The 26,139-nt window shown below is 36.5% G+C and overlaps 3 protein-coding genes across 6 annotated transcripts; 1 reads left to right on the forward strand and 2 right to left on the reverse strand.

Annotated features, from left to right (window-relative positions):
- The first annotated feature begins 3,829 nt into the window (after positions 1–3,829).
- LOC109173553 (uncharacterized mitochondrial protein AtMg00810-like) lies at positions 3,830–4,393 on the forward strand. Its single transcript, XM_019322793.1, has one exon. The coding sequence runs from the start codon at positions 3,830–3,832 to the stop codon at positions 4,391–4,393; it is 564 nt and encodes a 187-aa protein (XP_019178338.1).
- A 1,306-nt stretch (positions 4,394–5,699) lies between these two features.
- Positions 5,700–9,750, reverse strand: LOC109173686 (phosphomethylpyrimidine synthase, chloroplastic). 4 transcript variants are annotated; one of them, XR_002052942.1, is made up of 8 exons: positions 9,646–9,750; positions 8,632–8,929; positions 8,414–8,541; positions 7,489–8,315; positions 6,704–7,386; positions 6,507–6,617; positions 6,138–6,344; positions 5,700–6,079 (listed from the first exon to the last, which is right to left on the reverse strand). XR_002052942.1 is itself a non-coding variant. In XM_019322966.1 (6 exons), the coding sequence occupies exons 2-5, from the start codon at positions 8,919–8,921 to the stop codon at positions 6,706–6,708; spliced, it is 1,926 nt and encodes a 641-aa protein (XP_019178511.1). In that variant the 5' UTR covers positions 8,922–8,929; positions 9,646–9,750; the 3' UTR covers positions 6,400–6,617; positions 6,704–6,705. The 4 variants fall into 4 exon arrangements, 2 of the variants coding, with proteins under 2 accessions (XP_019178511.1, XP_019178512.1); XR_002052943.1 differs by having other exon boundaries at positions 6,507–6,628; XM_019322966.1 differs by lacking the exons at positions 5,700–6,079; positions 6,138–6,344 and having other exon boundaries at positions 6,400–6,617.
- Positions 9,751–11,513: 1,763 nt separating this feature from the next.
- Positions 11,514–17,331, reverse strand: LOC109173685 (ATP-dependent zinc metalloprotease FTSH 7, chloroplastic-like). Its single transcript, XM_019322965.1, has 13 exons — positions 16,462–17,331; positions 16,121–16,186; positions 15,906–16,043; positions 15,732–15,797; positions 15,087–15,272; positions 14,877–14,963; positions 14,667–14,780; positions 13,906–14,030; positions 13,700–13,808; positions 13,448–13,573; positions 12,837–13,157; positions 12,602–12,725; positions 11,514–12,038 (listed from the first exon to the last, which is right to left on the reverse strand). The coding sequence occupies exons 1-13, from the start codon at positions 17,329–17,331 to the stop codon at positions 11,911–11,913; spliced, it is 2,460 nt and encodes an 819-aa protein (XP_019178510.1). The 3' UTR covers positions 11,514–11,910.
- Between the last annotated feature and the right edge of the window lie 8,808 nt (positions 17,332–26,139).

A 26,139-nucleotide genomic window follows, 5' to 3' on the forward strand; every position in this document is an offset into this window, starting at 1 on the left:
TTATATATAGTGCGTTTAAAATTGGAATTATGATAATTTTTATCGGTAAAAGATTTATGGAAAATAATACAATTTTATTTTCTTCTCCTAAGAGTTGAATCTTCAAACTCAATAGTTCTTCATATTTTAGTCCGACAAAATATACAAATAAATCACAGTAACATAGTAGCTTAGCAAATAGGGCTAAATATCGATGTGCACAAGGGATTTGTCCACTTTAGATATAATTTACACACTATTATTATCAAATTTTGAACATTTGTCTCTTCTCTCAAATACTGCCTATTGAACTGCAAGGTACAATTTTATTTTTCTAAGTTCAGGAGTCGTGGTGGGTGACACTCGATACTAAGAGCATTTTTATCAATGAGGTTTTTTTCAAGCCACCTAAAAGGGAGGATGAGTGAGAAAAGGGGAGGAAAAGAAAAAAGAAAAAAAATTGCTTAAAAATGATAGATTAATTATTTAAAAAAAATAAAAAAAGATAGTTTATGCACCTTATTAGGACTTTATGGTATTTGAGTCACACTAAGACTCTCTATCCTAGTCTCCTTATGATTCTCTCTGATATATATTCCATCAGTTTTCTAATACAATTCATACAATTTTCATTTGGTATCAGCTAGTTTGGGTTTCTCTCGTTCCCATGGCTGACAGATCTGTTAATTCTTTGGAAAGGACCGTTTTTTATGCTGATGTTACCTCCTTTATTTCTATAGTTGTTAATTTGCTTTCTACTACACATTACTTTATCAGTATTAAGCTCACCAATAAGAATTTTTTATTTTGGAGGACACAAGTGGTGCCTTTTTACAAAGACACGGGCTCATGGGGTTTGTTGACGAAAGCGACCCATGCCCGACTTTCTTCCCTGTCGCCGCCGACGCCTTGCCACAACCAAACCCGACCCATGCCGTGTGGTTTCGTCATGATAAAGCATTGATGTCAATGCTAATTTCCTCTCTCTTAGAGGAAGTCATGCACCTCGTCGTTGGACGTCGGACGTCACGGGAGGTTTGGGAGTTGATAGAGCAGTCACTGGCCTCCTCTTCATGTGCCCGGTCGTTGCATCTACTCAGCCAGCTTCAATCTCTTCGTCAAGGAGATTCGTCATTGGCTGATTACATTGGTCGTGCTCGTGTTATTACGGAAGACCTAGCCTTGGCCGGTCGACCGGTTGGCTCGGATGAGATGAACCTATATGTTTTTCGGTGTTTACGGTCGGAGTTTCAAAACCTAACCGCGGCGCTCTTGGTTCGCGGATAACCTGTCTCTCTCGCGAAATTGACCGACTTTCTTGGAGCCCAAGAATTTATTCATGGTGTCGGCGCCGATGGAGCATCGTCGACTGTCTTCACTGCCCAGCTAGGAGGGTAGTCTCGCCGCTCCAATCGCGGTGGTCACGGCGGGCAGAATCAAGGCAACGGCGATGGACAGCGCGGTAGAGGCGGGCGGTAGTGGCGGCGGCGGTCGCGGCCGAGGTGGCAACGGCGACAGCGGTGGTCAGTCCAAATGCCAGATTTGTGGTCGCAACGGTCACACCGCTCTTGCTTGTTAAAACCGTAATGATCCCCCACTTCAAGCAAATTTAACATATCAAAACAATGGTTCAGATATTAATGGCTCTCAGGTATGGATCCCTGACACTATGGCAACCAATCATGTGACTCCAGATATTGCAGATTTATCTACCTCTGAAGAGTATGCTGGTAATGACACTTTACGTGTTGGTAATGGGAAGACATTGTCTATTAGTCATGTTGGTCATGCTTCATTTAAAACCCCATCTAGGTCTTTTCAATTGTCTATTGTTTACATCTTTATTGTTTGTTCAAAAATTTGTTTCAGATAATAAAGTGTTTTTTGAGTTTCACCCATCTTTTTTTTTGTTGTGAAGGATATCAATACCAAGGAAATACTGCTACGGGGCAGTAGCTCAGGGGGTTTATACACATTTCCTATCACCAGTCCGTCTCCATCCGCGTTTCTTTCCGCTCGTGCATCTGCGTTAGTGTGGCATGATCGCCGAGGACATCCACATCATCGTGTTTTACATCGTATTCTTCAGTCTTGTTCAGTTAGTAGGTCTAGCAATTCTATTCGTTGTAATTCCAGATTGTGTAATGCGTGTCAATTTGGCAAATATGCGCGATTCCCATTGCCACGTGTTGAGTCATCTAATTCCAATATTCTTGACTCAATATATACAGATATTTGGGGTCCAACTCGCTTATTATCTATAGATTGTTTTCGTTATTTTGTTATTTTCGTAGATGATTACTCTCGTTACACTTGGTATTTTCCCATGAAATTAAAACCTGATCTATATGCTATCTTTGATAAGTTTTGTACTATGGTTGAACGTTCCTTCAATAGGAAAATTAAAGCCATCTAGACATATCTAGGAACTGAATATAAAAAGTTGCATCATTCCTTTGTTCAGTTAGGAATTACTCATAGACAGTCGTGTGCCTATACTCATGAACAAAATTGTCGTGTTGAACGAAAACATAGACACATAGTTTAAACTGGTTTAACTCTCTTGGCTCATGCGTATGTTCCATATAAATTTTGGAATTTTGGTTTTGAGACTGCAGTTTATTTAATCAATATGATGCAATCTATTGTGTTAAATAATTCGAGTCCCCATTTAATGTTGCATAACTCCCTTCCGTCATATTCTTTTCTTCGTGTCTTTGGATGTCTATGTTATCATTATTTGAGGCCATACAATCGTCATAAAATGTCTTATCGGTCGTCTCCATGTGTTTTCTTAGGATATACTGAGTCGTTCCGAGTGTATAGGTGCGTGGACTTACAGATTAATAAGATTTATGTGTGCAGACATGTGCGGTTTGATGAGGCAATTTTTTCTTTTTACTACTAAGAATGTTTTGCAGGCACCTCAACCATCGCAAAATAGTCCGTGGGCTGAGTCAGTTCTCCATCCCATTCCTACCGCCACTGCCGTACCTGGACAGCCCCACGCAATCGTCCCAAATACGGACAGCGACGGTGCAGCCCCGCGGGAACAATTCGGTCCTCAGTCGGCTGTCCTGCTTGGACAGTCCGAGCATGAGACGGACGTGGAGCACGGGCAGCCTGCCAGGCCTCGTGGCCTACCACGAGGCAAAACTGTGAAATCTACCACTCGGACTCATGGGATGAGCACTTGCAGTCGGTCTCAGGCTCATCCATTAGCTTTGACAGTTCAGGTTTGTCCTATGGATCCCACCTGTTACACACAAGCAGTTAAATATCCGGAATGACGTGAAGTTATGGACCAAGAGTTTAATGCTCTTCTATAGAATCAAATATGGTTTTTTGTCCCTTCTCGGGTAGGTATGAACGTTATTGGGTGTAAGTGGGTCTTTCGTACTAAATGGAAGGCATATGGCTCCATTGAGATACACAATGAAAGATTAGTAGCAAAGGGGTTCAATCAAGTGTCTAATTAGGACTTCTTTGATACATTCAGCCCAGTAGTGAAACCCACTACTGTCAGGTTACTTTTATCATTGGCTTTATCCTCTGGTTGGATTATTAGGTATCTTGATGTTCATAATGCGTTCTTAAATGAAAATTTGTCTGAAACTGTCTTACATGAAACAGCCGCATGGTTATATTGATGCAATGTACCGCACTCATGTTTGCTTATTGAAACGCTCCATATATGGTTTAAAATAGGCTCCTAGAGATCGATTTAACCGATTACATTCATTCTTACTATCTGTTGGGTTCCAAGCATAAAACACATGTGTCCCTATTTTAGTACTCTTAGGAGTCTGCTTGTGTATATCTGTTGGCCTATATTGATGATATTCTTGTAATGGGGAGTGATCATGATTTAGTTGCTAATTTGATGTCGAAAATATCTAGTGCTTTCAAAATTAGGGATCTTGGAGAACATGAATTCTTCCTTGGAATTGAAACTATTAAATGCAATGATGGTATTTTACTATCACAACAGAGATATATGAATGATATCTTGAAACGTGTTGGAATGGCAGAGTGCAAGGAGCTAGTCACGCCTATATCAGCTTCAAAATCTGTCTCATTTAGTGCTGACTTGTATGATGATCCTACTCAGTACAGGAGCCTAGCATGGGCGCTGCAATTAATTTACATGCTCCTGACTATAACTCGTCCCGATCTCTCCTTTGCAGTTAATTTGTTATGTCAACATATGCATGCTCCTACCGTTTCACATTGGGAGCAACTGAAACGGGTACTGAAGTATGTTAAAGGGACTGTAAGTTTTGGTCTTCATATCAAAAAGTCAATCTCAAGAGAACTTCATGCATTCTCTAATTCTTACTGGACTGGCTGTCCGGAAGATCGAAAATCTACTAGTGGTTTTGCTGTATTTCTTGGATCCAATCTTGTATCTTAGGTCTGTAAGAAACAAAGAACTGTTGCTAGATCTTCTACTGAGGTAGAATATAAAGCTCTAGCAGATGTCTGTGCTGATGTAATTTGGATAGTCTCATTGCTGCGTGAAATCAAAGTGTCATCTTTGTTCCAAAATTATGGTGTGATCATCTTGGTGCTACGTATACGTGTGCAAATCCAATCTTTCATGCTCGAACCAAACACGTAAAAATTGACTACCATTTTGTTCGAAACAGAGTTGTTTCCGAAGACATTCAAGTTAATTTTATCTCAACAAAGATCAACTTGCTGACATCTTTACAAAAACTTTACCTAGTCCTAAGTTTACTTTTCTTAGAGATAAGCTACAAGTTACTAATATGCCTTGTGCTTGAGGAGGAGTATTAAGACTGTATTTGAGTCAAAACTTTACCTAGTCCTAAGTTTACTTTTCTTAGAGATAAGCTACAAGTTACTAATATGTCTTGTGCTTGAGGAGGAGTATTAAGACTGTGTATTTGAGTCACACTAAGACTCCCTAATAATTCTCTCTTGTATATATTCCCTTAGTTTGTACAATTGTATTCACGGTGAATCTAATAAAGTTCATACAGTCCTCATCCGCCTAGTGTTGGGTATAGCTATCTTTTCAGCATCCTCTATTCTCCAAATCATGACCTCTCTCCTCCATGTGTGGATAAAAACCTTCAAATAAACTCCTAATGAGATTGCTCTATTGGCTACTACAAGAAAGCCTATGGGATGTGATTGCAACAATTAAGGGATTTACCTTTAATATTAGGTCACGAATGCTGTGAAAGCTGAAAATTGGGTTATAGGGCTAGAGTTGGCAATGGAAAGATGAATTTCGGTAGGTGGTGGTTGAAAGTGATTCAAAACTGATTGTTAATGGTAGCGAGGTTGAGAGGTGCCACATGGTATACACTTGTTTTAGAGAGATTGGGGAGGTAGTGTGAAATTCAAATTTATTATATTCAAATTAAACATAATAGTCATAGTCATATACTTTATGACAAGCTTCTTCTTTTACTATGGTGGAAGAACGAACTAAACAAGTTCAGACGTTGACAGAATTAATATCCCTCTAGGCTCTATAGAAGGATTACATTTGCAATACTAAACTTAATATTATGAAAAATTGAATTGAAAGTATTCAGTCAAACATCGTTAATCCGAACCAGACACATAAAATGAGACGGAGGGAGTATAAATTTAATAACCCCCTCTCTCCCAATGGTTATTTTTAATACTGCCGTGTAGAAGGTGTTAAAGTTTGGATTAGGAAATCCAAATCTTATTAATCATTATTATCTTGAATATTAGATGCCATTTCAATTGACTTATGAAAATCACAAAAGCGAAATCCATGTGAATTGGATGAGAAAGATGAACTAAGCTTTCAATCCCTCCCTATTATAATGGAACCAAAGAAACTGGAAAATTAAGGTAATAAACCCAGATTCTTGTAGATGATGCCACTGAAGTGTCCAAGAAACAGAAGCACATTATTTGGTGAGATTTTGATTTTTCTCCCAATGGCTGAAGATAAGGCACTTGTGCTTCTTGTTCTTGGTGGAAACATACAATCTCAGTTGTTTGTGTGTTGATGTGCAAGACAAAATTGGTAAACAATGTAAGTTATTACTACTGGGCAGATAAGAAAATGGCGGTGCTAACTGCTCCCGACCTCGATGAACAGATATGACAATATACAGTAAAGTAGAGAGAGAAGACAATAGACAGACAGGGGTGCAGCCAAACACAAGCCAGCCAGCCAGCCAGGGCTTGTGGTAATTCTCCACCATCCCTGTGCAAACATAGAAAACAAGAGAAAAGGAAATGCACGCTCCCTACGCAGGCATTATCCTGTTCAGGTTCGAAGGGACTTTCTCAGCCTGTTTCAGCCAGCATCCTGGCCGAGGGAGCCAGGGCTGGAGCAGATACAGACACCCCTGGTGCGTTTCTTATGTCAATGATAGTGGAAAAGAGGCACATAGATATAGAAGGTACTGAATAACGAACAGGTTTTCATTACTGATAAAAAGAGACATTCTTGAACATGACATTGTCTAGATATTTTTATTCAACACTAGCCAAAACTAGTAAATACTTACCTATCATGATGGGGGGATGAAGATCTTGAGATTCTTGCTAGACTGGCCTGAATTGCCTGGATGTCTCATACAAGTTCCAAACCAGTTAGTTCTTCATGTGTCCTTATCATCCTGCAAAGCCCCTACATTCAGTCAGATAATTACTTGGTATTTTATGAGAGAAATGGTGCTTAAAAGAGTTTTTTTTTTACACTCACCTTTAGATCTTCAAAGAGTTTACGTAATTTGTTGGCAGATAGATTTCCCCTCCAACCTCACCGTGTTGTTCACCACTCACAGTTTTCTTTGCAGCTTGGAACTCAGCACTCATAGCATCCATCCCACGTCGGATGGCTTCCTCTGCACTTCCATACCCGTGATCCTCAGCATACTTCCGTATATCTTCAGTAATCTTCATCGAACAGAATTTAGGCCCACACATGGAGCAGAAATGGGCCACTTTAGCACCATCAGACGGTAGAGTTTCATCATGGAAGGACATGGCAGTCATGGGGTCGAGTGACAAAGCAAACTGGTCTATCCATCGGAACTCAAATCTTGCCTTGCTTAGCGTATCATCCCAGGTTTGTGCCAGAGGGTGACCTTTTGCTAGATCAGCAGCATGAGCCGCTATCTTATATGCTATAACTCCAGCCTTCACATCATCCCGATTAGGCAACCCAAGATGCTCTTTTGGAGTCACATAACACAACAGTGCAGTGCCAAGTGCTCCAATATTAGCAGCTCCAATGGCTGAGGTTATGTGATCATATCCGGGAGCTATGTCAGTTGTGAGAGGTCCAAGAGTGTAGAATGGTGCTTCGTTACACCACTCCAGTTGTTTCTGCATGTTCTCGGGAATCTTGTGCATCGGAACATGTCCAGGTCCTTCATTCATAACCTGGAATAAAGAATAGCATGTTACTTACTAGCTGCAAATTTGGCATTCTCTCTAAAGTTGGAAATAAAAAGACGGTTTAGGTGATATCGCAAATTTTCTAACCTGTACATCCTTCTCCCAAGCTCTGCGAGTCAATTCTCCTTGAGTTAAGAGTTCAGCAAATTGAGCAGTGTCATTCGCATCATAAATGGACCCAGGCCTCAGCCCATCGCCAATTGATAAAGATATATCATACTGATTGCATATGTCTAGTATGTCATCCCAATGCTCATAAGCAAAGTTCTCCTTGTGATAAGCTAAGCACCACTTTGCGTGTATGGAGCCTCCCCGGGAAACAATTCCAGTCATTCGCTTTGCAGTTAAGGGGATGTAGCGAAGCAGGACTCCAGCATGGATGGTGAAGTAATCAACGCCTTGCTCAGCTTGTTCGATCAACGTGTCTCTGAAAACTTCCCAAGACAGGTTCTCAGCAATGCCATTCACTTTTTCCAATGCTTGGTAGATTGGCACAGTCCCAACCGGTACAGCAGAGTTACGCAAGATCCATTCACGAGTTTCATGGATGTGACGACCTGTAGAGAGATCCATGATTGTATCTGCACCCCACATCGTTGCCCATTGGAGCTTGTGTACTTCCTCCTCAATGGAACTCACAACAGCTGAATTTCCAATGTTAGCATTCACTTTCACAAGGAAGTTTCTTCCTACAATCATAGGCTCCAGCTCCAAGTGTTTTTTGTTCGAAGGAATGATAGCACGTCCCCGGGCAACCTCCGATCGCACAAACTCCGGGTCAAGCTGCTCACGAGCAGCACAGAATGCCATCTCCTCAGTTATGATTCCCTGTTTAGCATAGAACATTTGAGTGTACCTTGGTCCACCCAACTTCTCCCTCCTGTCAATCCACTCCTTTCGCAACTTGGGGAGTCCTGTTCGAACAATACCATTTCAAAGTTTAAGTAGATGCATGATATAGCAAAACATCAATAGGGAGTATAGCGACAGGAACTTCAGATGATATTCATACCAACACGGGGGTTTACATCCTGAGGTCCACTAGTATCATAGGTGTCGAAATGGGGTTCATCCCCGGTAAGGTGGATGCGCCTAAATGGGACTTTGAGAACATGACCAGATTGCTCATGAACAACCACCCTGAAAAAAAGTCACATCTAATGGTTCAAGCAATAGCTGAAAAACCACACTAGGAAGGAAAGATTCAAGAGGATAAAGCTTAAGGAATACTTTTGCTCTTTTGAGCTCTTTGGAAAGCACTCTTCAAATGATGGAAGTGGAAGAAAATCTGGAGCATTAGGATCAACAGTGTTCTTCCTTTGCTTAGATTTGGCATTAGCATTATTGTCAGTTGGTGGGTCGAAAGTTAAGGTTGCTCTGGGACCTGAAAATGAATTGGGACACATATCCTTTCTCCACAAACCAGCAACATGCCCAGGCAAATGAAACCCAGGCAGAAAGGCAGAGTTGCTCACATTTTTGCACACAATTGAAGTCAAAGCAGTCTGCATAGATGCCATCTTTTATCCTGCCAACATGAACAGAAAGCAGCAAAATCAAAATACAATTCAGAACTGCTAATTTGTGCACATAATTCAAATCAACACATGCTGGGTTACTATAAAGGAATTCCCAAAAGAACAAACAAAGGTTCTCATAAAAACTTCCGAGGAAGGGAGTATAACTTGAACATTCTAGGAAACAAATGGCAAAAAACTGCAATTCTGGGCATCACTGAAACAAAATTTCAAACAGATTCTGAGCTATTTATATGTTCAAAAAGGCATATATTTTTACTAAACATGAAAAGAACCAGCCTACACTGATACAGTCAGTAGGATCCTACCCAAGATTCTACATCCTCCTAGTACCCAAAAGACCATGAATAATCTAGGCAACAAATGGCAAAAAAACTGCTATTCTGGACATCACTGAAACAAACTTTCAAACACATTCTGTGCTATTTAATTATTTATATGTTCAAAAATGCATGCTTTTACTAAACATGAAAAGAACCCCGGGACCTCAACCAGCCTACATTGATATATTCTGCAGGATTCTACTTCTACCCAAGAATCCACATCCTCATACCCAACAAAGCACAGAAGCCTTTTCAAACGATCATCCCAGAGAAAAAAAAAAATGCAAACTTTACCGCAGGTTACAAAAAGAAAAGTGAATCTTGAAGAGGCTAGAAAGAAGAGTGAGGAGAGAGCATAGGGACCTCAAAAATGGAAGCTTTACCTCTTTTTTCTTATCTCTTCAATCTTCGAGGAGATTACAGACGAAATGAGTGATGAGTGGAGGGTTGAGAAGATTTATAGAAAGAGAAAAGGCGTTTGCAGGGCGTTGAGGAAAAGCAGGCAGCACCTGACGTGGCACTTCTTTTTGTGGGATATTTTCTCAGAAATTTGAAACGTTATTTTTGGTTTGACTCGGATATTAAGGGGTAATTTCGCAGGAACCCCCGAAGTTTTTTATAGTAACACTTTGGCCCCTAACTGGATACTAAATTACACTAGACTCCTCGGCGATTTTTTTTTTTTTTTTGATAAATTGCAAGTCGCACAATTAATCTACCGGTCAAACCTTAATTTTTATGCGTGCACAAGAAATTCAACCTTCATACAGCTATCTTCAGTTGTGACATCAAGTCACCTGACGAACCACTACGCTAAGCTCCGGGCCGAGGACTCTTTTGTGCATTTTTTATGTGTGTGTAAGAGCATGATCAATGAATTTTTCACGTGTTAGCTTTTAATTTGCCTGAAAGAAAGAGAGTCATAAGAGAGAATAGGGAGTGGACAAAGTACCGAGGGCCTAATGCAATGTTAGCAATAGTTGGATGACTTTTGTACCCTTTTTCTAAATAAATAATACGGAGTATGCACTAAGGTATTTTTGATATTATAAAAAGAAAAATGTATGTGTATTCTTATTTTTTTACTCTTAATTTCATACATACAAAATATTGATGTCACTACATCAGTGAGTAAAATTTAGAAAATAAGATTTATGAGGAGTCATGTAGTAAAATTTTTATAAAAATTTAGCCAATCACATGAATAGCGAATACCGAGGTCTTGGGAATGACTATTGCAAATGAATTACTCAATTCAATGGAATTCTATTCTATGGAATATTATTACATTCATGGTCAATCTCACAAACTTAATGCTATCCAAGAATTACAACTTGAAACGCAAATTATCAACATACTGATTTTTCGAATCTCATCATTATTTGAAATTATTGCCTAAATTGAATTTCATTTACTATAAAATTGTATCTGAATTTGATTTTTAATTTACTTACAGGGTTATAAAAAAAATGTTTTAGATAATTTCAAATCAAACCCAATCTAACCTTTAATGCCCACTACTATTCAACACTATTGCAATAATCCCATACTTTTACACACACACACACACACACAAAAAAAAAAATGAAAAACCTTTTGTCTTTAATTTTCATTCCTTGTGTCTTTTACATGTCATTTTCACTTCTTGTTTTATCTTATCTTTTTGCTTCTTTAGTGTTTCTTAATCCATGTCCTTATTCCCTAAATAGAAGTTGTAGTACATCAAATACATAATAACATTACATTTTTTTTGTAACGAAAGAAACTCATAATCATTACTAAAGAGTATACATGATTTGTGACTCTATTCAACAAAGGACCACAAGAACGTAAATCAATTTTAAGTTGTTCATAATTGACCGGCTCAATTCAAGAAGGCCAATAGTCCACTCCTACTAAGACTCTAAGAGTCGAACTTGAAACCTTATGGTTAGTTGGTTAACCAAGTCAATAGCTGTACCAACTTGGTTAGAATTATCCCCAGCTTAAGACGGTTTTTTTCCTTCCCCTATCATGAGGGATGAGATGTTAGTGGAAGACTTCTTCCACTTTGGCACTAAGCTCCAAAAAGTAATCAAAATCAACATCAAAAGTAGAGGCACCCAGCCAAAGATATTTTACAAGCTGCTATTTCCTGAAAGCAACACTGATATGTACTTCACTTGTTCCTAAAAATATCTATCCTTCTATGGCCCTCTTGCACAAGGACATCAGTCCACAATATCAAAGGGAAAAAAAAAAATACAAGCAGTTCACATAATGCAACTTATATTTGAACTATATATATAAACCGAAATGTTGTGCCAAATGTTGGTGATATATTTTACACGTATAATCAGCGAATACTACATGTACAAGAAAAAGAAATCATCTTAGTAAAGTACCTGAGAAAATCAATCTCTTGCCTTCCCGTTAGACCCTTCAACCGTTGTCTTGAACTATTCAGATGATGACCATGGTTTACAAAAAAGCTCAGAGATTGATGTTAGGAGAAAAACAATTACCCGGAAAGCTATACAGCGTGGAAGTGCTGCCACAAAGCACTGCCTGTCTTGCAGCATATTAGGTTTTTTTATCTGCTTAAAAACTAAGACGGTGTGCCAGAGTGGAACTTCCAAGTGTCATTTGGCAAAAGCAAGTATAAACTGTCATCCAGAAGTCGGTTGCAGCGGAAGGATAGAACCTTGCTTGCCTCTGATGAAATATGTCAGTTCTGCTGGAGCAACAACCAACTTTAACCATTCTTGCAGTTCCTCGCCTTCAACCTTCTCTTTCTCTGCATGAGAGGAAGTTTGTGAAGACTAAGTTCTATAATTTCACAAAGCCACTAGTTAAACATGTAAGATTTTCCCTAATAATATATATTATATATTAGAGCCTTGTTAGTCCACCAAACTCTGTGCCTAATATAATCCTGGATTGATGGGATACAGGATGATTGATGTTAGCACATTCAGTTACGGTACTCATACTGCTCAGTAGACTTGATGTTAGCACATTCAGTTACGGTACTCATACTGCTCAGTAGACACCAATATACCATCTAGGGTTCTGAATCAGGTATGAGGCAAATAAATAATGGCTAACGGTCTACCGTTGGCTGGAGATCTACACGGCTACGCTTCCGCTCATACGAGGTCAGATCTATCGTAGAAACAAAGGCGAAAATAGAGGCAATAAACCTACTAATGAGCATTGAGACTGTAATAATCTAAGATTGGAAAGACTGAATTCAATCAATTAACTAATCTAACCCATGGCCTTAAAAATCCATATATACTCTCTTATTTTTTTTAATGTGGGACTCTTAACAGAGACATAAAAAAAGAGAGTACATACCTTCCAACCGTGCACCAAGCCCCTCCAGTACAGTGGGATTGGCACGCACAACAGCGAGTGCTACAACAAGTGCCGATTGTAGCAATGATGTGACCTCTCTTTGAACAAGATCAACAAGATGCCCCTGTGGAGTTATAATGTAAAACCAGTTATCTTTAAATTCTATGTTAACAAGATATGAACATAAAGAAAGGTTGTGCTAAAAGATGACAGGGACAGGAGATGGCAGGAAGACCTGGTCCCTTCCCCAGGGCATGGAACCTGCATCATCCATCCCACCACTAGAAAGAGTTGCCAATGAAACAGGACCTATGGTCTCATTAAGACCATATTCAGCGACTGCCTTGTAGGCCATGTCTGTTGCACGCCGTATATCATCAAGTGCACCAGTGGAAACACGTCCGGAGTACATAACTTCTTCTGCTGCACGTCCACCAAGAAGAGTAACCAAGCGCCCACGTAATTCATCCACAAACAGCAAATACCTATCCTCGTTGGTTGGAGGAATATATGTAAATCCTAAGGCTCCTCCAGATCTAGGTAAAATGCTTAGCTTCTGCTAAATCAAAACAGTTATTATCAATGTACCACTAAGTAATATAGTCATACTCTGGAAGATTAGTTTTCTAGAAAAGAAAAAGGCAAGCAATTCAAGTTCTTTAACAAATTTGACAAGTAACCCCTCCGAAAAATTCTGGTTTTTTGTCACTTGTCAAAATAGTATTTTGACAAGTTATTGTACCAGAAGGCAATTGATAAGCAAAGCATTAAATATGTAGACATGCAAGGAGGAAAAATCCATGAAACCATGTAGAGTACATAGTGCATACTGCATAGGGCTATTACCTTGACCCGTGCTTGCCCAGGAAGAAGATTTGCAACGGCAGTCCCTACTACTGCATGACCAACTTCATGACGTGCAACTACAGCTTTCTCATTGCCCTGCAATTTCGCATTCTTCTTTTCTATTCCCTGAAGCATTAAAAGCGCAATTCATTGAGACCTCCTAGTTTAATTTATTTAGTACATATGGTAAACAATATTGAAGAAAAAGACATAGAGAACTTGTAAAAATAAATTTAGTGCAGAGAGAGAGACCGCAATTGATCGCTCTACTGCTTGAATGAAATCAATTTTTTCAACAAGAAGCTTAGTCTGCCTTCCTGCCAACAAAGCGGCTTCGTTGACCAAATTTGCAAGGTCTGCCCTGCACAAAATCCCAGGTAAACAATGACACTTATATTCATAATACCATAAATAAAGAGGAAAGGTCAGGTTCCAAAAAGTCAGAGGAGAATAAATACCCAGTGAAACCAGTTGTCATAGATGCAATGTCACCAAGATCAACGTCTTGTGCAAGAGGAAGTTCCTTCTTGGACGCATGTACTTTCAGAATAGATTCTCTTCCAGTCCGATCTGGTGCTTCAACCTATGATAAACTAATATATCATTAGAGAAATTAGAAGGTAAATCTCTGTTATACACACTCCAAAACACCCAGTAGCATCTGTGTTGAGAGGATCTGACAATGGCATGGGTTCTGGATCTTTGTTGGATCCTTCCCAGTAATTTTTGGGTGCTCCTCTCTTTTTTTAATATTTAACAAACTTGTCCCAAGAGAATTTTGATAGAGCTAATATTGCAATAGTGACCATCAATCCTAAAGCCAATAATGATTTTAAGTTCTTCTATTTGGCTGCAATTCTCCAATTAAAATATTTAATACTCCATATTTGGATAATTTAACAAGATAAGGTTAATACAGAAATATTATTAGACCTCTTAGGTATTAGGGCAGTGCCACTTGTGCTTACTGCTCATTAATTCTAGACTTCTAGTCTTCTAGAGACTAGCCACCTTAATTTTTGTCATGCCCAAGTACTCATATCTATTCTTCTAACCATTTCCCATAGAGGAACTGTATCTTTCCATTCAAAATTTGACAAATTTAATCTCTAGATCCAGACCAATACCCACCACCCACGCTCAAGTCAATGCAACATGGAGGGAAAATTTCAACGCTTACAGACACAATGTTCTAATGTGAGAGAATATGGATACAGACCATAACCACACGATCAAATCTTCCAGGTCGGCGGAGAGCAGGGTCTAATACGTCAGAGCGGTTGGTAGCTCCAAGAACTATTACAGCAGAGTTACTATCAAATCCATCCATTTCCTGCATTATTTTTTAATATCAAACCCATCCAAGTAAAAAGGATAAAATAAAATTTTAAAAATAAAATTACTGTAACTAGTATACTGAGCCTCTTACTGTAAGCAGCTGGTTCAGTGTCTGCTCTCTTTCATCATTGCTTGCCACACGGAATCTACCATCACGGCTCTTTGCCACAGCATCAATCTGGCATCCAGAAAATAAAAAGCACTTTTTTCTGTCAGGACCTTAGAAAATGGAAATGATGCTCATAAAGATATTACGGTTTCCCTATCTCTATCTCTATCTGGGAAGAAAAATGGGGGAGACCTCATCTATAAAAATAATTGAAGGTGCCTCTTTCTTTGCCCGAGCAAAAAGGTCCCTAACACGGGATGCTCCCATGCCAACATACAGTTCTACAAATTCACTTGCAGAACAACTAATGAAGGGAACCTCAGCTTCCCCTGCAACTGCTTTTGCCAACAGTGTCTTACCTGTCCCAGGTTGGCCCACCTGTAAAAAATCAGGTTTGCACTTAACAATGTATACAATCAAGGAAAGTGAAGAGATAGAAAAATGCAGTTGTAGGTTTCTTTAAAATTATATAAGGTTAGAATTGAGGCCACAATACTTGATTTATTGATTTATTATGTCCCCTGAAGGTGTAATGCATTCAGTTTCATCAAAATGATTGCTAACAGCCAAACTAATGAGTATACTTCTTAAATCTGTTTTAAATGTTCAAAAAATGCAAATCAGAACATGCAGGTAGCCGTCTGTCTATCTTCCATGACTAATCCCATTTACCATCTCCTTGTGCCTTTCTATAGTAATTAAACCTAAATTGATTTTTCAAGTAACTTTGTAAAAGATAGTAACAGCATATAATGTTAAACAGGCAGAAACATTCTAGTTGTGAAAATCCACTTAAATTGGTATGGTGAATTAACTGTATTAGATTTTGAAACTCACAAGGAGAACACCACGTGGAGGGCGTGCACCAAGTCGGGTATACTTGTCTGGATTCCTAAGGAATTCCTGGGCAAGAGACAATAGCAGGTAAGGAGTGCCATAAATGAGTAATGAATAAGGATTCAACAAAATGTGAATGAAGTTGTGCAGAAATTATGTTACAAGTCTGCATACCACTATTTCTTCTAGCTCCTCCTTGGCCTCATCAACACCCGCAACATCTGAAAACGTCACAGTTTCACCTTGTTCAGAGACTTTTGCTCCATTAGAACTTCCAGGCTTGCGGTCCCTGAGCCGACCAGCTGCAGAATGCTGCAAATATGACACAATAATCATGCAAACATTTACAGAAAAGCTTGAATTACCATATAAATGAAATGGTGGCATACCGGAGAAAAGCTCAATGGGAACCGATGTAGAAGACCTGCTAGGACAGCAATATGGAACAGAGCTATCTGGAAAAGGATTAAAAAATAAAGGGTTTGATGAAAGCCTAAATGATTCAAGACAATTCATGACAAACAGCTACACAGATGGAGTGCATTGAAACTCTGAACAAATAGTGAGAGTGGACTCTTGCAAAATAAGTTGGAATTTTTAGTAATGAAGTAATTCATTAGACTAGGGCAACATATTTCTTCTGTATAATAGTAAGAAAACAAAGTAAGGATTATAAATTATAATCATTCCGGCGTCTAAGATTCATCAAAAGTTGGAAATAAATGATTACCAATGCAAAGTTCAACAAGCTGCCAGAGCGCTTATCCGGTGACCCAAACTCCACACTGTTCTCCAGCATCTTCTCATACGGAGTCTTGATATCGCTCGGCCTCGTCGTAGTGTAGACAATCCTCCTGGTAGGATTAACACTCCTTAGCGCGAACTCAGAATCCTGCAGCCTACTGCTGACGTCACTCTCCACTGAGCCACTCATCGCTTCAGTCTTCAGCTTGAACATGACATGGACGCCATCGACCTCAACCTTCTGTACCTGGTTGCTGTTAATCTTGCTCAGGAACTCACTGTACGGGACGCTCACAAACGTCGCCGGAGCCCTCGGCTCCGTCCCGGGTAACGGAAGCCCGGGCCGGAGCAGCCTCATTACGAACATCACGATTCCCAATTGCAACAACAAAACCCCCATCTCTCGCGCCTGAACAATCGGTTCCAACCGCCATTTCCCGCGCTTCGACCACAGCCAGCTCTCTTTCCCTTGCTTCTCTTTCCTAGACGGGCCGGAACCCGACCCGGGACCCGAACCCGGCGCCGTTTTGCTCTCCGTCGTCGTCGTTGTAGCTTCATTCGTTTCTGTTGAATCAGTGTCCTGTTCACAGGAACTTTTCGCTTCAACTCTAACACCGCTAAATCTCAGACGTCTCGGAACGGGTCCGGGAAGATCCGACCCGTGAAAGTTCTTACAAATCCTGAGCTGAGCACGAAACGACGTAGTATTAACCACGAAACGAATCGAATTTCCGCACCAAAACACTTGCCGATTGTAGGAGAGTACGCTTTGTCTGTAGAAGTACTTAGGATTATAGTGCCAATTTAAGGAAATCCGGCCGTGAACTACCGGCCGGAGACTTTCCACGGCGGCCATTTTGGATAAAAGGAGAGTGGAGAAAGACAAATTCAAGTACAGATACAAAACGCTTATTTATACGCAATGAATGTGAAGCTGGGATAGGCCGGAGAAATTATGCGAACCGTTGGATTCCCCGGTTAGATGGATTTTGACCGTTAATTTACCGCGTTTTTTGTGTTTTTTCCGTTGCCCACGCCAAAATTATTTTGCTCCCAAGTCCCAGCATCGGTGCGATAAAATAATGGAAAGATAATTAAGGGTGTTTGGTAAATAATTGTTAATTGATTGGGTTAGTGGATTGAGTAATTAATAACATTAGCTAATTATAGAAATATATTTGGCAAATTAGATGTTAGCTGATAGTTGATTACATGTAAAATGACTTTTTCAAAAAGTTTATCAGAAAAATCACTTTGAGCAGTTCTTTTAATTTAGTGTTTTAGACCAATAAGTTATTACAAAAAACTAATTAATCAAACATATATTTGGTTGTTTAATTAAATCAAACAATTAATCGTGATGTTAAAATTGACTGATAAACTAACTATATTACTAAATAGGGTCAATAATCCAACAACTTATAAAATGGAGGTTCGTTGACAGTCATCACATAATGTGGTCGATAAGATAGTAATTCAATGACTTATTAAGTAAAAAATTCAATACATGTTACTTATAAAGAAGGTTGTAAGTAAGTCTGTGTTTTCTTGTACTAAAAGTATACAGTAAATTATATTCTTATTTAATAATTGGTAAATTATTTTTTTAAAAAGATCTATTTGATAAATTCAATAATAAAGTATACATACATATTCAACTCTTGACCTTCAAATACTTCAATTATTTATTTGTAGTTTTGCGTATTGGGGAAGGTAATTATCCGTGGCCCAATAACGACAACATTGTGGCCCATTCAATTATTGACCGCAAGATCAACAGTATCCTGCTCCATAAATTTTTGTTTATAACTACTCGTAAAATGTTCACATTTTGTTGTTATTACCATTGTTCATTTGTTTGGAACATAAAATTTGGTTTTTTGTTCCCCTCTCTTTTGGTTTCAAAAAAAAAAACAACAAATAAAATAAAATATCAGGACACGTAAATTCAAGTCAAGCAACGTTAGTTGTCAGCATTTGTCCATTAGCAAAGATTGATAATTTCAATTTTTATCATATAACTATTGAAGTATTATTAAGTGTATTCACAATTTTTAAAATTATCAATTTAGTACCTTAAATATTTAATTTTAATTAATCTGGTCAAATTTCACTATTCACCTATCCGATTTCGAGATATCTACTATCTACTATATCTACTATACTAATAAGAGCCCAAGAGAGTTAGGCCTATAATGGGTAGAAAAAATAGCGGTCACAGATTTTAATCAAATGAATGGCTCAGATTGATTAAAAGATTGATGAGATTTAAATTTTACACTAAAATTTCTTAAAATACCCACCCACCGTTACTAATTCCGTTAAAATTTTAAGAATTGTCGTTAGTTCACCGTTAACTTACTCATTGATTTCAATAAAAAAAAGGTCTTAGGTTCGAACCTCATCCTAATCAAAGTTGGCATAAATAATAATTTAGTAGTTACAACAAAAAATAATACATATGCATTTCTTTAATTTAGAATTATGTGTCCACAATGCCTTTATTCAAAAAAAGAAAAAAATTATTCATTATCAATAAATTAAATAAGAGAAATAATTTTATTAGTTATATTGTCTTTCTTTTTCTTCAATATAAAAATTCTTTATATTCAAATTTATTAATTGATTATATTCGCTACATTATCTTTACAATGTCTTTATTCAATGAAAAAAAAATTATTAATTATCAATAAATTAATTAAAAGAAATATTTTCATTAGTTATATTGTCTTTATTTTTCTCAAATGTAAAAATTTTTACATTCAAATTCATCAATTGATTATATTCACTATATTATCTATTATCTTTTTTGTGCACTATTTTTCTAATTAAATATCAAAATTATAATACAAAATAATGCTATATATTTATTTACCAAGTATTTTATTAATACCATGAAAAAATTAAAAAAATATAATTAATAAAGCCAACCATATTAACTACTTGAGAGATTTTGTAACAAAGAGAGTATTCAAATCACACAACAAATTGAAGTGAGAACTACCTCGCAATGTCCTTGTTTGACAATCAGCAGTTAGTGGTTAGCGTTAGCGGATTATACTATCGGATTTGACCAGCGAATTTATTTAATTATTAACATTGGGTAGAAAAAATGACCGCCAAATTATTAAATCAAATGAATGGTTCATATTGTTCAGGTTTTAATTTTTTTCTTTTAAGATTTTCTTATTTATCCTTAATTATATGATTATCCATTTAACTTTTCCGTTAGTCTAATTCTAATATTAAAGTCTAATATAGAATTATAACTACACCATTAATCTAATTCTAATATTAAAGTCTTAATAGAACTTAGCCACAAATCCTAATGTCGGAATCTCCTCAAACAATATTAGTATATATTTAATATTTTATGCCCTAATTTTTATTTGTTCTCCCTTATGTTCCGTATTTGGTTTCAACCATACCTATACAATTATTTTATTGACAATTATAATCAATCTTGACTATATTATCTTGCATTTGTAAACTTAGAATTACCTATTTAACCCGCACGGGCTTAGCTCAATGGTTTAGTGGGTAGTATTTGGGAGAAGAGACCAAGGTTTGAACCTCGGCGGCGGCAGTGCGGGAATTATGTCCAAAGTGGGCAAATTCCTTTGTGCGTATCAGCATTTGGCCCTGTCTGCTGAACCATTGACTCACCGTGATTTACAACTTCCCACAATGCTCTGTCGGGTCGGATTGTGGGGGGTCCTTGGGGTTGGGGACTCAACCTTTGAGAGAAGAATTACCTATTTAAATACGCAAATTCAACCTTCAATTATTTATGCATGAACAATTTCAATATAATCCTGCCTTAATATACTTTAAAGTACTTATTTAAAAAAAAAAAAAAAAGCATTGGGCATTATCCCAATTGCGCAATGCGCGTAAAAAACTAGTTTCTTAAAATAAGAACCAATGCTTCCTCCAAGTTACACACAACTCAGCTTGCGTTGAACCTGTTTACTTTCAGTCTAAAACCACTCATGATGTAAAAAGGACCATATTTAATCATTTATTGTCTGGGCAGTACTATGAATATTTGGTTTTGATTTAGTTAGGGTGTGTTTGGTTCGCACATGGGAATCGGAATCGGAATAGGTATCAAATACTTGGTAATGGTAATGGGTTTTGTTGAAAGTATTTAACATGTGTGGTAGTAAAGGTGGAATGAGAATGGTTAATAATAGTAGTGCTTGAGAATGAATAAGGGAATGAAACCCTTATTTTATTTGGGTATGGGGTTTTCAATTCATGAGGTATTCGAAACTCATAGTAGTGTTCTAAAAACCTATCAACCAAACAATAACAATCACTTTCATACTCATTCCTATGGGCAAAACCCATCAACCAAACACACCCTTAGTTGTTTATATAGTTTTCCAAGTACACTCTAGGAATATTGTTGATGAATCATTGAATCTGGGGTGAAGAAGAACGTTTCTTGAGTTAGAACTTAGGGGCCGTTTGGTTCACGGAATGTTAGATTACCTTAGGGAATGTAAGATTACCTTAGGGAATGTAAGATTACCTTAGGGAATGTTAGATTGCTGGGAATGTTAGATTACTGGGAATGTTAGATTCCCGTGTTTGGTTAAAATTGAGGTATGTAATATTATCATGTTTGGTTTAGGGTTATCTTTATATATATATATATATATATATATATATATATATATATATATATATATATATATATATATATATATCTAATATCCTTAACATATTTTCATATATTTTAATAAATTTAATCATTAAATTAAATAAATAAGATAACGGTATCATATTAATAATAATAATAAGCTAACATAAAATATATATCTTTAAATAATTAGAATTAAAATGACAAAATTCATAAATATGCAAGGTTATCTTACATTACCTAACAAAATGAAGGGAATCACATTCCCTTCAAAATCCTATGTGGAGGGAATGTTACATTCCCTGGGAATGTTATATTCCCTCAGAGAAAATGAACCAAACATAGGAATGTAAGCTCGGGAATGTCACATTCCCTTGGTTATATAATATAACCTGAACCAAACGCCCCCTTAGGGTGTGTTTGGTTCGCACATAGGAATCGGAATCGGAATGGGTATCAAATACTTAGTAATGGTAATGGGTTTTGGTGAAAGTATTTAACATGTTTGGTAGTAGGGTGGAATGAGAATGGTTACTAATAGTAGTGCTTGAGAATGAATAAGGGAATGAAACCCTTATTTTTTTTGGGTATGAGTTTTTCAATTGATGAGGTATTCGAAACCCATAGTAGTGTTCTAAAAACCTATTAACCAAACAACAACAATCACTTTCATACCCATTCTTAGGTACAAAACCCACCAACCAAACACACCCTTAGAAGTAGTGATTTTAGTGCTAAGATCATAGTAGAATGGGTGTTGATGTCTGCTCAAAAATGGTGTGCCGATGTCTTATTTTTTTTATTCAGATATTGGGACGACGATGGTGCTAATAAGCGTAGCAACGGTTATGCTGTCAACGACGCCGGAAACCACTATTACGTCCGCTCGTGCCCAGAGCAGGTCCTGGAGAACATGCTCTACTTTCTCACCCATCGCCATAACCGAAACGTTGCAAACGTGGCAACGCTGGTGTGCAAGGGAACATAGAGCGAAGAGTGCTAGGAATCTCATCGCCATTTTGGTGGCGATGACTTTTTCGTTTTAACATAGAAAGATTATATTGCCCTTGTGATTAAACAAAATAAAGTGAATTAAAAGTTTCCAGTAAGATTTAGCTGGCAATTTGGCCAGACGGATTAAAATTGATAAAAAATTGAATAGTTAAGGTACTAAATTGATAGTTTTAAAAAATTGTGGACTTAATTAACAACACCCATGTTAGTTTTACGACTACCTAGGGTAGTCAGTCGGCAGGCCAACATAACCGACTAGATGAGAAGTTAAATATGAAAGCACAGAATAATAAATAAAAAAGAAACATAATATTTTTAATGTGGAAACCGAATGATGAAAATCACGGGTCTTTTTGGACGATGTCAAGCCAAAATTCCACTATATTTTGTATGTAGCTTGTACATGTACAGTTTGTGTTCTATAGAGAGAGGTAAATGTACAGTGATGAAATTGATTGATTGATACCCCCCCCCCCCCCTCCCCCCCTTTTTTTTTTTTTTTTTGTATTGACTAGGGGTGTTCATTCGGTTAACCGAACCGTTTTAACCGAACTTTTTTTTGGTTAATCGGTCGGTTAACCGATTAACCGAAATTTTTAACCCTAAAATTTAAAATCCATAAAATAATTCCTAAAATAATAATTCCAATTAAAATAAAATACATATCATAATAAATTCATATTATTATTTATTCTATTTGACATTTTGACTATTTAGGATTTTAGTAATTATATATTTAATATTTAATATATTATATATTTTATATATATATTCCAAAATTCGGTTAACCGTTCGGTTAATTCGGTTAACCGACACTTTCGAACCGAATTAACCGTTAACCGAATTTTGGGAAAACCTTTAACCATTAACCGAACCGAAATATTTCGGTTCGAAAATGGTTAATCGAATTTCGTCGGTTCGGTCGGTTAACCAAAATTTCTCCGAAATTTGCACACCCCTAGTATTGACTATGGCCTATTACAGTATAAGAATAACACTACATTTGGCAATATAATTGGCTTATGCTAATCGAGTATTTATGGTAGAGTGGAATATTTTATGGGATATAGATGAATTTATTTAGGAAAAATAAAGGAATTTAGGGAATATAAAAATATTTAGGTAGTGGAGGTGATTTTAGGAATAAAATGATATTTAGGAAAGTAGTTTAATAAGTTGACTTGCCTAATCTCGTGATTGTCACTTTAATTCATTCTTCCACCGCCAAAGCTGATTGGTCACTTAAGCTGACTAGCTGCCAAGACTAACTGGTCATGATCCGAGTACCGAGTGCTAGGTCCGACTGGCTGAATACCATGCCCGACTGACCGCTAATGTTGCTAACTGGGTACCTATGTTGGGTATCCATCCCACGTTTTAAAGTAATTTAGTTGTGTTGAAAGCGTTTTGACACCAAACTGTACATTTATGCACACAGAGAACTTGACCTAAAGCCATCGAATCCCACATTGTCATTGGAAGCAAATCTTAAGTGATGATGATTCATATAAGGGCAAAATATATCTTTATTGTAAAATTAGTATTTTCTATGCGCGATACGCAAAAACATATGTCCAATATTTATATTTTTAAAAATAACTAACAAATTTTTATTAATTAAAATCTAAGTGAAATAAAATGTATTTATTATATTAATCCAATATATAGGGTCCGTTTGGAAAGCAGGAAAATGACTTCTGAAAAATGTTTTCTGGAAAATGAGTTATTTTCCGAAAAACATTTTCCTTTCTCGTGTTTGGCTGCAAAGCGGAAAACTGTCTTTAGTGTGTTTGGTTCATTTTCTAGAAAATGAGATAGAATTATATAGTTTATATAATTAATTATTTTGTTTAAAATATAAAAATATTTATATTTTTGAAATCAAATAATATACATAAATAAAGTTATTAAAAATTAAAAAAAAATAAATTAAAAAAAAAAAAAAAAAAAGACGTCGGAAACCAGAGAGTAGTACTCTCTGGTTTCCGACCGTGTTCTCTGGTTTCCAGCCGAAACCAGAGAGCACACTGCTCTCTGGTTTCCGGCTGGAAACCAGAGAGCACTGCTCTCTGGTTTCTGGCCGGAGATGTCCGACCGGTGTTCGCCGGAAAACGTACGGTCACAAATCCGAGAACCAAATCTCATGAGGAGATAACAGTGCGCAATAGGTGTTGGTGAAGTTGTGGAAATTTTTTGGCCAGAAGATGAGAGAACAAAGAATGGAAAATGACTTCCCCCAAAAAAAAGGGGAAGTCATTTTCCGGAAAAGAGGCTTCATTTTCCATTGACTATGTGGCATTTTCCTTTGACTTCCATTTTCCTTGCACAGCCAAACACCAAAAACCCGAAAAATGATTTCCAGAAATCATTTTCCGGGTTTCCAAACACACCCATAATGAATATATAATGTTTTACAAATATTGTTATCATTAAAGAATATAAGAAAAGATATAATAGATGCATGTGCATGATAAAAGTAATGAAAATATAACAGTAAGGGTATTTTTATCCAAAAAAAAAATTATAGTAGAACTATAAAAACACAATGTACAAAATGGTTAGTATTAAAAATATGAACAAAAATGAAGGATATAACTTTGATTGAGACTTGTTATGTTTTTATTTAGATATATGAAATTTAATTTAATTCAAAAAAAAATTTGTAGACGAAAGGCATTATTTTTAAAATTCAAATAAAATTTACTTTACTTATAGATGGACAAGACAAGACTACGGGAGTCATTAAATATAATATTAAATGACATAAAAAAACAAAACGAACAAAAACGGAAAATTTGTGGAGTTACACGTGTAAGCAAATAAGTGGAGATGAAGATTACGTGTAGTCGTCCAATTAACAAACTACCACAAGCGGGTCGGCGATATTTCTATGGGGCATCAAATCATCAATAATTTTCAAGGTGATAGATTTGTATTTTTATAAGGGGAAACGGCGCTTTTGGCCCCTCAATTGTTTTAGTTTTGAAAATTTAGTCCCTCTCAATTAATTTGAGCAAACTTAATCCTTTAATTGTTCATAATGTAGCACATTTGGTCCCTCATGTTATATAATTAGAATTATTTTTAATAATTTATATAATTTATTCATTCAAAATTAAAAATATTTTTATAATAAATAAATACATAAATTTAAAAATTTTAAAATTTTTAAAAAAATTAAAAAAAAAAAAAGAAGAAGAAGAAGAACAGCCACCGGCGAGGACAGCCGGTGGCTGTTCTTCTTCTTTTTTTTTTTTTTTTTGAATTTTTGAAATTTTTGAAGTTTTGAATTTTTGAATTTATGTATTTATTTATTATAAAAATATTTTTAATTTTGAATGAATAAATTATATAAATTATTAAAAATAATTCTAATTATATAACATGAGGAGGGACTAAATGTGCTACATTATGAACAATTAAAGGATTAAGTTTGCTCAAATCAATTGAGAATGGCTAAATTTTCAAAACTAAAATAATTGAGGGGCCAAAAGTGCCGTTTCCCCTTTTTATAAATATAATTTATAATTTATTTTAAAAGAAAAGATTTCCCTACTTTATTGGCATATTTTTAGTATTCAATTATTATGTAATTTTTTCAATTAACTTTGTAGTAAAAACAACTAATTTGTAAGCAGTAAATGAAAAATAAATATTTTTTTCAAGTTCACAAACTTTTATACAATATCGTCTTACATAGATAAATCTCAAACATGTGATATACTCTCCATTTCATTTTATTTGTTAGGTTCATGACACTTGATTTAAATTATTTACAATTAAAATTTTGTGTTGTATTATTTAATTTAGTGTTAGTATATAAAATTTATATGTTTAGAAACTACATAAAATATATTATTAAAAACAAAAAAATTATAAGAAAATAGGAATAAGAGTTAAATAGGCCACTCAATTGCACATCAAATTGCAATTAGGCCATCGAACTAAAAAAATAATACAATTAGGTCCCTAAACAACACAAACTCATGTAATTCGACCCAA

This window comes from Ipomoea nil, unplaced genomic scaffold, assembly GCF_001879475.1.
Source record: "Ipomoea nil cultivar Tokyo-kokei standard unplaced genomic scaffold, Asagao_1.1 scaffold0482, whole genome shotgun sequence".
In the NCBI taxonomy this organism is placed as follows: domain Eukaryota; kingdom Viridiplantae; phylum Streptophyta; class Magnoliopsida; order Solanales; family Convolvulaceae; genus Ipomoea; species Ipomoea nil.

Coding starts and splice junctions, on each gene's coding strand:
- LOC109173553 (XM_019322793.1), top strand. CDS start 3,830: ATGGGGAGTGATCATGATTTAGTTGCTAATTTGATGTCGAAAATATCT.
- LOC109173686 (XM_019322966.1), bottom strand. CDS start 8,921: ATGGCATCTATGCAGACTGCTTTGACTTCAATTGTGTGCAAAAATGTG. Junction 8,542..8,631: donor AAGAGCTCAAAAGAGCAAAA/GTATTCCTTAAG, acceptor ACTTTTTTTCAG/GGTGGTTGTTCATGAGCAAT. Junction 7,387..7,488: donor CTTGGGAGAAGGATGTACAG/GTTAGAAAATTT, acceptor TCTTTATTCCAG/GTTATGAATGAAGGACCTGG.
- LOC109173685 (XM_019322965.1), bottom strand. CDS start 17,331: ATGGCCGCCGTGGAAAGTCTCCGGCCGGTAGTTCACGGCCGGATTTCC. Junction 14,964..15,086: donor CAATTATTTTTATAGATGAG/GTCTCCCCCATT, acceptor TCTGGATGCCAG/ATTGATGCTGTGGCAAAGAG. Junction 12,039..12,601: donor GCTTGGTGCACGGTTGGAAG/GTATGTACTCTC, acceptor CCTCTCATGCAG/AGAAAGAGAAGGTTGAAGGC.